This window comes from Ipomoea triloba, chromosome 3 (genome assembly GCF_003576645.1).
Source record: "Ipomoea triloba cultivar NCNSP0323 chromosome 3, ASM357664v1".
In the NCBI taxonomy this organism is placed as follows: Eukaryota; Viridiplantae; Streptophyta; class Magnoliopsida; order Solanales; family Convolvulaceae; genus Ipomoea; species Ipomoea triloba.
In genome coordinates, this window is record NC_044918.1 from 6,543,366 (window position 1) to 6,557,484 (window position 14,119).

General features: G+C 35.7%; 1 protein-coding gene across 1 annotated transcript; it reads left to right on the forward strand.

Moving 5' to 3' along the window:
- The first annotated feature begins 2,701 nt into the window (after positions 1-2,701).
- LOC116011690 (uncharacterized protein At4g22758-like) lies at positions 2,702-3,949 on the forward strand. Its single transcript, XM_031251091.1, has 2 exons — positions 2,702-3,208; positions 3,589-3,949. Exons 1-2 carry the CDS (start codon positions 2,938-2,940, stop codon positions 3,765-3,767), a joined length of 450 nt encoding a protein of 149 aa, XP_031106951.1. The 5' UTR covers positions 2,702-2,937; the 3' UTR covers positions 3,768-3,949.
- The last annotated feature ends 10,170 nt before the right edge of the window (positions 3,950-14,119 follow it).

Here is a 14,119-nt window from a genome sequence, read left to right on the forward strand (position 1 = left end):
ACCTTGCAAGGTGGACCTGGGTCTACATTCACATACACTATACTCTACATTCACAATTTGTAAACTTCACATTCACACATTACAGGATTATATGTTTAGTAAGTATATTACCACTGTTATGATTCACACATTCAAAACTTTATATTCACAGGTCCTATACTCCACATTCACAACTTGAGAACTCCACATTCACATATTACAGGGCTATAAGTTGCTAGAACTTCTTAACTCTATTACAGATTTACACATGCATAACTCTACATTCACGATTTCTATACTCCATATTCACAATTTGAAACCTCCACATTCACACATTTCTGGGCAACTCTACATTCACACAATCATAAATCTACATTCACGATTTCTATACTCTACATTTACACTTTGAAACCTCTACATTCACACATTTTTGGACAACTCTATATTCAGCAATATGTTTACTAATTAAAAAAAAAAAGAGACAAAAACGACGTAGTTTTGGACCTTGCAAGGTGGACCTAGATCCACAGCATAATTTGCCCCCAAACAGCCAACCCAATCAGCTAACAACCATTTACCAAACAGGACCTTAACCTCTTTTTGCTTATGCAAACTTATTGATTCGTACATAACACGGGTTAATTTATTCCATAACTTACTATCTTATGTCAACATAGCAAATTAATTTAGACAATTATTAACTTTGAAATTTTAAATGTCACAATAATTGTGATTAATAATAGACAAAAATTGCTCTTACGTCCAAACTGTTCAAGGGTTGACTTATGCATTAGTTAGTAGGAATAATAGAAGTTTGATTCTATATATTCTATTGGTACCTTTACGTCGAACATCAATAGAAGCAATTTTTATGAGATTTATATGTAAATTATTTTGTGTACGGTATATTTTAATCTGTTTTTATATTTATATTCAAGAATTATATTAAAGATATTCATTGATTAATTGATATTATAATAGACAATTGGTACACTTATCATTTTTATAAAAATAAAAAAATACAAGAAGTTTGGTGACTCACACCAAAGGCATTCTAGTATTCACGAACTAGCTAGTAAGGAATTATTATGCTTTCAAATGAATACTATATTCACATTCACGAACTAGCTAGTAAGGAATTATTATGCTTTTAAATGAATACTATATTCACATTCAATACAATGTACCCCTCCTCCCTTTCTCTCTATATATATATATAAAGTCAGCTGTAATTAGTAGTCTTGTAAAAACATACCGAATAATCGCATCTGTCAATTTAAGATGATCAAAGACTATTTTTTTTTTAGAAAAAAGAAAAAACACGATGATAATTTTGTAATTACAAGTTACGAAAATGCATATGAAAATGCTCGATAGTGCTTTCGTGGGTAACTAAATAACTAATAGTGCACTTGATAGTACAAATACAGAGGTCTACGATAAAAAATTAAAGTAGTTATATTATGTAGTCACATGCATATGAGCAAGTATGAAAAGAGATATTCCTCCGTTCTATTTTGAGCTGAGGTCGGGGAGTGAATGTGGTGTGTTCGGGAGTGTGTATGTGAGAAAAATGATAAAAAATCTCCTCCTTATAGCAATAAATACGCTTTTATAGACAAGTATGTGTGAGTATGCCGGTCTTTCGACATGTCTTACACATGTTTACCGATCATAATTATTATACCAGGTGTCCAGATGGTATTGAAAAGGTGATGGGACATGATATGACTATTTGTTCTTCGGGGAGTGTATTTGAGTTAATTGCAGGGCAAAAGATCAGACTTAACAACCGGTCACATTAGTGAATGTACTTTCGGCCTGTCAAGTCTAGTTGAGAATGAGCAATGAGACGGGGTTAAAGTGGAGTCTATAGGGCACTCATCCGGATCAAGAAATGTGGTCGGGAGGTGAGGGCAATATGGGTCGGATATGGTCGATTTAGACGGTACCAATCCCGCCTAGATATGGTTGATCGTACTTGTATATATTCCCTATCATCTATTATAAATCTTGACTGCACCGTCAGTTATTGTGATTGTATTATCAAACATTTTCAAATGCTTCATCCTAATTAATTACACAAACATATAACGTTTGATCATTATTGTTGAACTGATAAGATTAGTCCGCCCAATCTCGATCACAAAATTATTAATTCTCATTTCATATCGATCATATATATAACATTTATCATATATGTGAAGTGAACAATAAATACATAATGATCAGTACGAGGGCAGAAAGTCAGCCTTCCCTGGGTGCTGAGTGACGAGTGATTCCTAACTTTCCCTAGTAGGCTAATACCTTCTTCCCTTGACGCATCATGCATGCATGCACATACACATATATACGTGTACTTTAAAACGTTGTGGATACATCCATATACTGATATACAATCCTTATTTATTACTGGTCTTTCGGTGCCGAGGATTGATTCGGATTTAAATTACTATATATGTGATTCTATACACATACGAGACTTTTCTAAATCCTATCAATCTATATATTCATATCACTTAAATTCGAGATATTAATTGGTTAAGAAAAAATTTCACCGGCCCGAAGCGTAGGTGGTTGACTTGTTGGTATAATTGTGGCTTGTGGGTATATATACCAAATATGGGTAAAATACGAGGGGCTTTATATTAAATAAACTATATCCTTGGTATTATAAAAGAGCATGTTTGCTCAGTAATCACAACAATCTAAAGTTCATTAATTGGTTGATGCCAAGAATTTGAATTGCCCACTTTTGCCTTTGTCTCTCTCCCATGCATCCACGTTTCTTGTTGGCTGTTAATTCGCGCAGAAAATTAATTGACACACCGATTGAATGGTAGGAATGAATTCGATCTTCACGCGCGCACGCATTTGATGCCACTTCTGCGAATTGAAGCTCTCTCTCTCTCTGCTATTCTCTTCTCCATCTCCTTCCTTTCTGAATAGAATAGAAATATGGAGGTGAAGCTGAAGAAAAGCCTTTCTGAGAAGATGTTGATGCAGAGGCGGCAGAAGAGCATGAACAAGAGCTGCTGCAGCAGGTTGTTGATCAGTATCAACGTGTTTGGGAGTGCGGGGCCGATAAGGTTTGTTGTGAACGAGGATGATAAGGTTGTCGGGGTGGTGGACATGGCTCTGAAGCAATACGCTCGCGAGGGGCGGCTTCCGCTTCTTGGATCTGAGCCCCATGATTTCTTCCTCTACCCTGCCAGTTCAGGATTCCAAGGTAATTAATAATGAAATGAATTCAAACTCACACCTTAGTATGGTCATCAACTCCACTCTCCAATCAAGTTGGATGGTTCACTGTTGATTACAAGTTCGACTTCCAACTCTTTCTTAGGACAAGATTGACCTGTGCACTCCCTCCTTAGTCCTTAAGTTGCCTGAATGTACAAGTTCGAACGGGCTATTGGCCTTTTTTGTTTAATTTGATCTGGTCAATTATAAACAATTAAGGTCAGTTTATCTTTTTAAGACAAGGTAGGTTTACTACATACACACTCTCAAAATAGTTGCTGCAAGTTTTCCTCGTCACCAAAATAAAAATTTCAGAATCAAACATGGATGCATGATGAATTACTATTATGATATCTTTTTCTCCAGCTTTGAGTGCATCAAGTTCAATAGGAAATTGTGGGGCAAGGAACTTCATGCTGTGCAAGAAGAACAGGCAGCCATTGATGACAGAAGGAAGGCCACAGGTGACTGGTTTGAAGGGGACAAGAAGCTGGAAATCATGGCTCACCAAATCTTTCTTCCACAAGATGATCCTCACTGAATAATATATATATATGTAGGTGGCTCTGTGATGATAGATGTTCTTGAAGATATAAAGTTATAAATGTAATTAATCACCTCTCAATGTAGCTAGCATGCTATGCTATGCAAGTCATCAATGCAATTGCATGGCATATCACCATTTGTAACTTTAGTATATCAAATGGCAAAAGAAATTGCTATTAAACCTGGGGTTGATGTTTGATGTTCCACACAAGTTGCTTGATTTTCATATAGTCTGCAGGATAACGTTTACATAAATTAACAATATATATATTTGTCATGATAGCATTACTGCGGCAACTCTACAATATAATGGAACCCCAATGACATCATTGTACTTAATGATACATGACTCTTCAACCAAAAATTAATTAAAATGATGAGAGAATAGAAGCAGTTGAAGAAGACAGAACATACCTGCCCAGTTAGCTATTCGATCTTTAAATATTTGAAACCTACGGAATTGGTGATATGTATTTAATATATGTTCTGTAGCAGTGCTTCTTTATTAAGCACAAGTTTTTAAAGATTTCCTACGTTTCTCGTGGTTGAATGGCCCCTTTTATAGTTTAATCAAACTTGTAAGAAAAATTGGATGTCACTTGCCAACTAAAAAGAAAAGATAGAATGGAAAAAGGGGCAACCTTTATCTAAGTTCTCCAGGCTGTTGAGTTGAAGTAGTTTATTGAGTCAATTATTAATCAACATTATATTCTAAACTAGTTTACCACCTTGTAGTTTTTTGTTGGCTAAAGTTACAATGTTGAGTTAATTAGCGTGTTCTTATAGGATTTGAAAGTCCATCGACATTTTGAGGAATGACGACACTTTGTGATGAGCAACTCCGATCCGGGCTGAGGATTGCCATTAAAAGCTGAAATTGTTCTGATTAATTTGGCACCTTGATAACGATAACGTCTTGGGTAGTTTTTTCGTTACCGGTGTGAATTAGGAGTAGTTAATGGGCCTAAAATGACATAAGTTTCAAATGGGCCTCATGAGAAAATAAGATTAATTTAAGGCCCGTTGACTTAATAAACCTAATCAATGAACATTTTTGAATATGAGCCTCATGAACCAATTTTCGATTTGTGCGTGTCATCCTTGCGCAGGGCCATGCATGCTAATCTTCTCTGTAGCCTCATGAACCCATTACAGGTTTTTATATATATTCTTCATGTAATTTTTTGAAAAAATATTTATTTGATTAATAATAATAATATTATTATTGTTGTTGTGATCGTCGTCGTCCTCATAGGCCCTTTGGGCCCAATGGTAGTAGCATTTTAAAAATAACAATTAAAAGGCATCCTTTACACAATAAATAAATATAATAAATGATGATCTTGTAAATACCATGTCAGAGAAGGTAGGTTCCGGTTGAGAGAATTTCTCTCAACCCTTGGGTTAGAAATTTGAATTGAGTGGTTGTGTTCTTTCCTTAGCTTATATAAATAGCTCTTTGTCCTCTGATATGTACATTCATCATCAGTGAATACACTTGTATACATAGTCTACAATGCTCATTGTTTTACATGGTATCATAGCGGCGACGGTGAGCGGGTGGGTAGCAACCGGAGGAGGACGGTGACACTTTGTTGTGGATTCGCGAAACCATCGGAGCTTCCACACGCCATGACTACAGTCTGCTCGCCGCAGATTCATGCGCCGACGCGTGAGAGATTTTTTAGTGACCTTCCGCGACGATGATTATATTAGGAGACTCGTCGTGAAGTAGAGATTCTGCCTAGGTGGAGCGTGTGAAGTTTTTTCGAAGTGAAACAGTGCCCATGTGCAGTTTGTGCACTACCAGCATATGTAAGCCGGGTATGTGTTTCATTTTTATTAAGGCAGAAGAGAGGAGTATTACATGTAATGTAGCGTCGACCCCGTCCAAGTTAGTTGATGTGGTGCTTGCCCTAGATGGATTTAGCTATGCCGAATAGAAATTTTTGGTTGAAATTGATCTAAGGGGTATGGGTAAAGATGGGCATCTGATTGAAACATGTCCAACTGAGCAGTCTAAAGCTCAAGAATGGAAAAATGATGATAAAGCTTTACTGTCCCGTATAATAAATTGTATTGATAGAAAAGTAATTCTATCTATGGAACACTGTAAAATTGTGAGAGTTTTGAGACTTGGTGGAGAAGTGGTTTAGTGGGACATACAGTTTGAGAAAATTATACCAATTGACTCAGGATGTTCATTGTTCATCCCAAAATGGACGAGACATCCGGGATTATTTTTATGATATTAAAAGTGTGAGTGAAGCGTTGTGTACTGCTATACCGATCACGAATGACGTAGTTAAATGAAAAAGCAACGTAACGTGATCAGTTGCATGTATTTAGTTGGATTTCAGGGTTAGATAAGCAGTATGATTTCCTAAAGTCTTAGTTACTCGAGAATAAAGAATTGAAGTTAATAGACCAAGTGTTCATTATGGTTCATAATGCATCAGGTATGGGTGGTGATGTCTCGGAGAAGAATGTTTTCATGACGCAACGAGATACTGGAGGTGTAGGCTCCGGTAACCGTTGAAGTCGATTCCCAAGACGTGGTTTTGGTAGAGGGCGTGAAGTCGGTTGAGGAGGTCAGAGGGTTTGCTATAATTATGGAGAACCCAGTCATTTCCGCAATCAATATTCGAAACTACTCTGCTCACAGAGGTTTGTTAACTCTGTCTCCAAACCAAAATGTAATATGGCCATGATGACGACGGAAGAGTTGGATATGTTTAAACAACTGAAAGTACCTTCCCCACAACCTCTAGCCAATCAGGGGACATTACCATATTCTATAGCCACACTTGTCTAAATAGATAATCCTATTGCATGTGTCTCTTCTTCGCCTCGACAATGAGTCATTGATCCTGGATCCAATGACCATATGTCAGGTAATCTAAATATCTTTTCCAAGTGTTCTTCCTTTCAATCCGGTACTAAAGTTACCCTAGCAGATGGTTCATCCACTTTAGGCCCCTCAATGTCTCTCTCTTCCATGTTATACCATCCGAAGTTCCTATTTAACTTACTTTCGATAAGTCAAATTACCGGAATTCTAAATTGTTGTGTCCTGCAGTTTTTTTTTTAATTAGTTCATTCAGATGTATGGGGGTCGTGTCGGGTACCATCTAAGTTTGGGTTCAAGTATTTTGTAACCTTTGAAGACGATTTCTCTAAACACACTTGGTTATACCTCATGAAATCTAGAGATGAATTGTTTGAAATCTTCTATAATTTCTGTTATATGGTCAAAACACAGTTCGATAAAATGGTTCAAGTTTTGCGCAGTGATAATGAAACTGAATATTTCTCCCGTACTTTTTCCAACTATATGAGTCAAAATGGAATGATACACCAATCGTCTTGTGTTGGCACTCCCCAACAAAATGGTGTTGCAAAACGTAAAAACCGTCATCTATTAGAGGTTGCTCGGGCCTTATTGTTTCAGATCAAAATTCCCAAAGCGTTTTAGCCTAATGCGGTACATACAAATTCTTTTTTGATTAACCACTTACCCACAAGAGTACTCCAAGGCCATATTCCGTCTCACCTTGTCTATCCGTCTAGTCCATTGTTTTCTCCTGCTTCTAGGGTGTTTGGGACTTTGGGTGCACTTGTTTTGTTCAGGATGTCCATTCTCTAAGGGGGGAAACTTGATCCTAAGTCTCAAAATTAAAGTGCATATTTTTGGGGTATTCGAGTACTCAGAAATGGTATCAGTGTTATTCCTCGAACTTAGGGAGGTACTTAGTGTCTGCTGATGTGTCGTTCTTTGAGGACACTATGTTTAAAGATATTTTCGAACTCTTAATTATAGTTCAGTGTCATGATTTTCTTACGTATATACACAAATACCATTCCTTCTGTGGGAGGGGATGCGACTAGGCCTCCCGTTACACAGGTTTATTTTAGGCGGCTGAGAGAAGTTGAAACGCATGAGGTCTTACCGGTTCCACTAGTTAGTCCTTCCTTGCCAGAATCTTTGTCGTCAACAGATCTCGATCTTGCGATTGCCCTTCGTAAAGGTAAACGTAGTTGTGTTCATCTAATTTTGTCCTGTGTGTCATATCCCAGTTTGAAATCTTCTTCACGTGCTTTTATATCTTAGTTAGAGCATGTTTCAGTTCCGACATCTTTGAAACAAGCTATGTGTCACGATAATTAGAGGTGTGCAATGGGATAAGAGATCGCTGGTCTTGAGGATTATTAGACCTGAGATTTAGTATAACTTTCATCCGGTAAGACAACTATTGGGTGTAAGTGGGTTTATGCGGTGAAGATGAACCATGACGGTTCTGTTGCCATATTCAAAGCACACTTAGTGGTTAATGGGAATGCACAAACATATGGTATAGATTATACCAAGATGTTTTCCCTAGTGGCTAAATTGGCTTCGGTGTGTATATTTATATCTTTGGCTGCTACTAATCACAGGCCTTTGTACTAGTTAGAGGTAAAAAAAAAATGCATTTTTACATGGTGATTTACTTGAGGAAGTTTATATGGAGCACCCATGGGGGTTTGTTGCTCATGGAGTTTGGGTAACTGTGCGAATTGAAGAAGTCTTTGTGCAGTCTGAGATAGTCCCCACGAGCGTGGTTTGGGAGGTTTAACACTGTAGTTATGAAATTTGGAGTATAGAGGAGTGCATGTGATCGATCATACTGTCTTTTATAAATATACTAACCACGAGTGTGTTTTTCGTCGGGATTGCGAAATCGTGCCCATTAAATTATGCTCCCTTCGTCCCTTTTATGTGTCTAGTTCGATTAACGAGGCTTACGTGAAGTTTTTTTTTTTTAATATTAAATTTATTATTAGTGTATAAAATTTATATATTTAAAAATACATTAAATATTAAATACGAAAAATCAAATTTAAAAATAATTTTAAAACATTAAAGAAAATAAGAAAAAAAAAAGAGTTAATTTGTGTAATGAATAATTTTTATTTTTTTTTTGAGAAATTTGTGTAATGAATAATAAACACTATAGATAAATTTAGACATGGGAATATTATTCTTTTTTCCTTTGTTGTTACCCATGAGTATGAATGAATGCACTACATTCGACAGCTCGATACAAAGAAATACCCAAAAAGCTGCGCCCGCAACAACGTTAAACATCGGAGTCAAGCACGACGGCCGTCCATTTTCGTACGTATTCCTGGTAACAAGTACAGTACTTGCTGCAATTTGCAGTATTTTACACTCATGGATCAATGAATTTTACTATGCATACTTTCAAAATATACTCCCTTAATTATTCTAATCTTTGATGTGGCAAATAACGTTCATTATTTTCATCATACTCAGAAAAGTGTTTACATTAAGAACTTGTGAGAAGAATAAAAGTTGAGAGTATAAAATATGAGTACATCAAGTATTTTTCTAGATCAAAAATACTACTTGGATTCTAAGTTTTACTACCTACATTTACTCCCTTACTCAAAATTTTGATGTTGATATATTTTTTCATTGACTAAAAGTGAGTACAGAAATTGAAAGTCCATGTAGTAGAACACGTTATTGATATATGCATACATCCCATGCATATATACCCATGTATTTATGTATTCTTGTATGATATACGTATATATAGTAGCAGGAAGCACGTGGGCATGGAGGATTAGAAGGGAGACAAATCTCCCACTCCAAAGAAAAGGGTTGTCTTCTTAATAATTCTCTCCATACAGATAAACTTCATTTGCGGCTTTTGCCCTAAGAACATCATTCTCAAATGAAACGAGGGAAAAGCAAAAAAGAATATATAATGGATGCATGTATGTATGAACACAGTACACACACGAATAAATAAAACCTAGGAAACATCAAAAACTGAGTTTGTGTGTCGAGGATGAGTCATCAGAAAGGAAGAGTGCGTGGGTTTGGATAAAGAAAGGTGAAGTTGAATCTCAGGAAAGCTTTCTTCTTGGTCTTCGAGCTGTGTATCATTTGCTGATGATTGACACCTGTTTGATTCAAGCTTAGCTTGTTGGTAATGGAGCCTCCGATCCCCTAGATGGAAGGGCTAATGCATGCGGTCTTATATTAATCATTAATTTCTCCGATAAGATCCTGAGAATCTGGTTGCTTTAAGGGATACCTAGGTGGTCTCCCTTCTCCGTGAGCTAGGACTAGACTCTCGTAAACCAGCTCACTGACAATCTTGGTGCGACTTATTTGGCTGCAAACCCGGTCTTCCATGCAAGAACCAAGCACGTGGAAATTGATTTTCATTTTGTTCGGGACAAGGTTACCTCAGGGGATTTCACAGTAAACTTTGTCTCCTCGCAGGATCAGATCGCCAATATCTTCACAAAACCGCTTCCAGCTCCGCGTTTTCAGGCACTCAGACGCAAGCTCAATGTTGCTGAGATTCAACCTTGTGCTTGAGAGGGTGTGTGAGTTATGATATATTATGCTGTTACTAGTTCCTTATTATGTTATTAGTTCCAGTGGTTGTAACTTAGTCCTATTAGTTTAGCCTATAGAATAGGAGAGTCTATGGTAGGTTATAATAAATAGACTCTCTCTCTCTTGTAATCTGAATTGAAATCAAATCCTTTTACTAATCCTCTAGAGAACCTTAAGTTTAAGGGGGTGTATTAAGACTCTGCATTTTAGGCACACTAGAATTCATTTTCACTCTCTCTATATTATTAAGAATATTACCATTTACTATTTCTATTCGATAAATCATTATAAATATATCTCTTCATCATGTATTTTAGATTATCATGGATTGATAAATAATAAAATCATCCCTGAACTATTGTTCTCATAGATAAGAATATTTTTTTATTGCCATTTGGTATTTGAAAAATCAACCCTGAAATTTTTTTTTCATGAGTATTTATACATGTCTATCTTATCAATATTTGAAGTAATAAATCCCCTTAACTATACTGCACAAATCCCAGCCAATAAAAACCCCATAATTAAGAAATGAACTCAAAAGGCAGAAAACATTAACTCTATAACCGCCAAACTACCCTAACCCATAAAACACCATATACCATGCTTTTCTTTGGTCAACGAACGAGGCTAATATGGAAAGAGGGAAAAATCATAAGAAGATTCAGATCTCTCGATCTGAAGCGTGTGAGAGGTATTATTGGATAGTGGAGATGAATTAATTATTATAATTAGTGCCAAAGAATGAATTAAAAAGTTAAGTAACCTTAATAATTAAGGGAATTAATTCCTAGGTTGACGAATAAATGAATAATTTCACTTGAATCTTTCACGTGCATGTCGGATAATTGGTCCCTCCACATCATGACTAATTTAATTCCAGGATTAACGAATAACGTTAATTTTAATATTCATGTCAGTGCAATGAAATGTCTTAACAACCATGAGAGCTTACTTGGGGTAGGCATAACTTAGCTGTGAAATGCAGAAGTTTGCTGAGAAAGCAATGTGAGATCCTTGTGTGGCATATCTCAAGAGAACAGAACAAAGTTACTGATGCGTTTGCTAACATCGACCTCGACCAATCTAAAGGGATCAAGCACTACCTTTACCCCCCTAGGAGGATTCAGAGACTTATGAGTTATGACGAACTTGACTTTCTTGGCACTTGATGGTGTCACTGTGAGAACCAGCTAATGGTTTTGGGTTACCCTCTCCTTTCACTTTCAAAGGAAAAAAAAAAAGATATGCACATCTTCCCTTTTTTTTTTGGTTTGATTTTCTCCTTGTAATCACTATTTGAAGTGCATTTTTATTTTTTTTTGTGTGATGAGAGAAATCTGTAGTTATTATCCAAATGTGTGTAGAGTAAACTAACCACACATAAGAGGTAAATCGTACTAGAAAAGACCATGTAAACAAGCTATTCACACAAGATAAGTAAATTGTACTAGAAAGACATATACAACGTATTAAATAAAAAAAGATATAAGCAAAAAATCAAACTCAAAATATTTTAATATAAGAATTATACCCGCTCGTTTGAGTTTCTTTCAAAGCGGTTGTACATTTAGGTGGAATGACAAAAGGTATAGTGCGTTAGTGCGTTACGCCCCAAAGTTTCAATGTCAGTATGTAAGGTATTTCTTTTTTAATTTACAAATTTGTAGCCTTTTAAGGTTGGACGTTACTTAAAGGGGAAACCAATTTTTTATCCCCTTCTGTTTTCAGGAAGAATTTAGAATCCCCACGTGTCATTGATCCATACGGTGACGGCTGCCATTAATTATAGTACTCATTCATTGGCACCCCAGTTTTAATAACATATGGAACCAAATTGTCACCTTTATATCCCACACATCTAATAAAACTTGAGCCAAATTATATATAATTTAATGTTATATAATATTTAATTTAGCATTACTGAATAAAATTTATATATTTTAAAAATATACTAAAAATATTATAGAAACAAAATATTACAGAGTAATATATTAAAATTATATTAATTAAAAAAATATGATCAAATAGGCCCTCAAACTTTAGTTGAAAAATCAATTATTCATCTAAAATTTTTAAAGATGCAATTACACCCATCAACAATTTATTTTGATGCAATGAAGTCCAAAAACTAGTTAATTACTTGCTATCACAAGTCATTAGGATTTCAGCTGCCATCTTGCAAAATTTTAGGTAAAAAAGTGACCGGCGAACGATCGCCGGTCACGGGGAAGGCGACCACTATGGTTGCCTTCTTCGGCGAGAAGGGGGCCTTTGTCTCCTTCTGCGTGACCGGCGACCGTTTGCCTGTCACTGGTCACTTTTTTGCCTGAAATATGATGGTGGCCTGATTCCTAATGACCTGTGATAATAGGTCATTAACCGGTTTTTGGGCTTCATTGCATGAATATGAATTGTTGATGGATGTAATTGCACTTTTAAATGTTTAGGGGGTTAACTGACTTTTCAGCTAAAGTTTGAGGACCTATTTGACCCTTTCCCAATTAAAAAAAAATTCAATTTCATCACTGAATGACAAATAAAACATATAAAATGAGAAAAGGTATATAATATTGATGACTTTCTTTGATTTTTTTGGATGACAAGGGAAATCCTCGGGCCACAAGAAGAGTAGATGAACGGTTCTAACTAAGAAAACCAATAATTTGCTCCCACTAGGATCGATTATATATATATATATATATATATATATATATATATATATATATATATATATATATATATATATAGAGAGAGAGAGAGAGAGAGAGAGAGAGAGAGAGAGAGAGGGTGGTTCACGTACGAAGTCTCCTGGGTGAAAATGATGTGAGATCTGAGTCGTTGATCTAATGACTCAAAATGAAGAATTTTTTTTTTTAAATGTGGTTCTTGGCAACATGGATGCGAATGATCTTAAGTGTCTCGAACTAATGCACCTTAAGTGTCAAGCTTATACATCTTAATCTCTGCACTGATGCACCTTAAGTCTTCAAACTTATGCACCTTTAAGTCTTGAACGGATGCATCTAAAGTGTCGAAATTATGCACCTTAAGTATTGAACTTATGCACCTTAAGTTTCAAAGTTATGCACCTTAAGTACTGAACTTATGCACTTTAAGCTTCAAAGTTATGCACCTTAAGCTTTAAATTTATGCACCTAGAGAATGGAAGTTGATATTCCTAATGAATCAAAATTATGCACCTTAAGTGTTAAATTTGTGCACCTTAAGCTGGAAACTGATGCACCTTAAGCTGGAAATTTATGCACCTAGTGTTTGTAAGTCGTGCACCTTAAGTGTTAAACTGATGCACCTCAAACTAGAAAGTGGTGCACCTTAATCTTTAAACAAATGCACCTTAAGCTATAAACTTATGTATCTTAAGCTATAAACTTACGCACCTTCAAATGTATATTTACGCACCTTAAACTTTAAACTTAACAAAATTACCATAATACCACCGCATTTAAAAAAGAAAAAATCTTCATTCTGGGTTTTTGATTTTGGCTAGATCAATGATTGAGATTTCAATCTATTTTTTACCTAAAAACTCCTTTGCATTTGATCTCTAGTCTATCTACAGAGAGAGAGAGAGGTTTTTTTTAATTGAATTTACTAAAATTGTATAAGACAATTGTATAAGACAATAGAATTTCGATGAACTGGCCATATTGAGCTTGCAACTTATTCTAATGGTTTATTAACATAAAAAAATAAGTTTTAACAATCGAATCATAGTATTTTTAGCCAGATGAATATACCGCGTGTGCGACTATACAGGAATTAAATACACAAAATTTGGAGGGGGCAGTGCACTCACTTAATACAATATTGCTCATGATAAGACTTGAACACTAATGCTAATATCAAATGACCTACATAGTATTTTCTTAAAACACGGATGGGGTAAGATATGGTTGTATACTAATACCA

What these genes read in the sequence shown, in the direction of transcription:
- LOC116011690 (XM_031251091.1), top strand. Translation starts at nt 2,938, where the DNA reads ATGGAGGTGAAGCTGAAGAAAAGCCTTTCTGAGAAGATGTTGATGCAG. An exon ending in TGCCAGTTCAGGATTCCAAG is followed by an intron (nt 3,209 to 3,588) that starts GTAATTAATAAT and finishes CTTTTTCTCCAG; the next exon opens with CTTTGAGTGCATCAAGTTCA.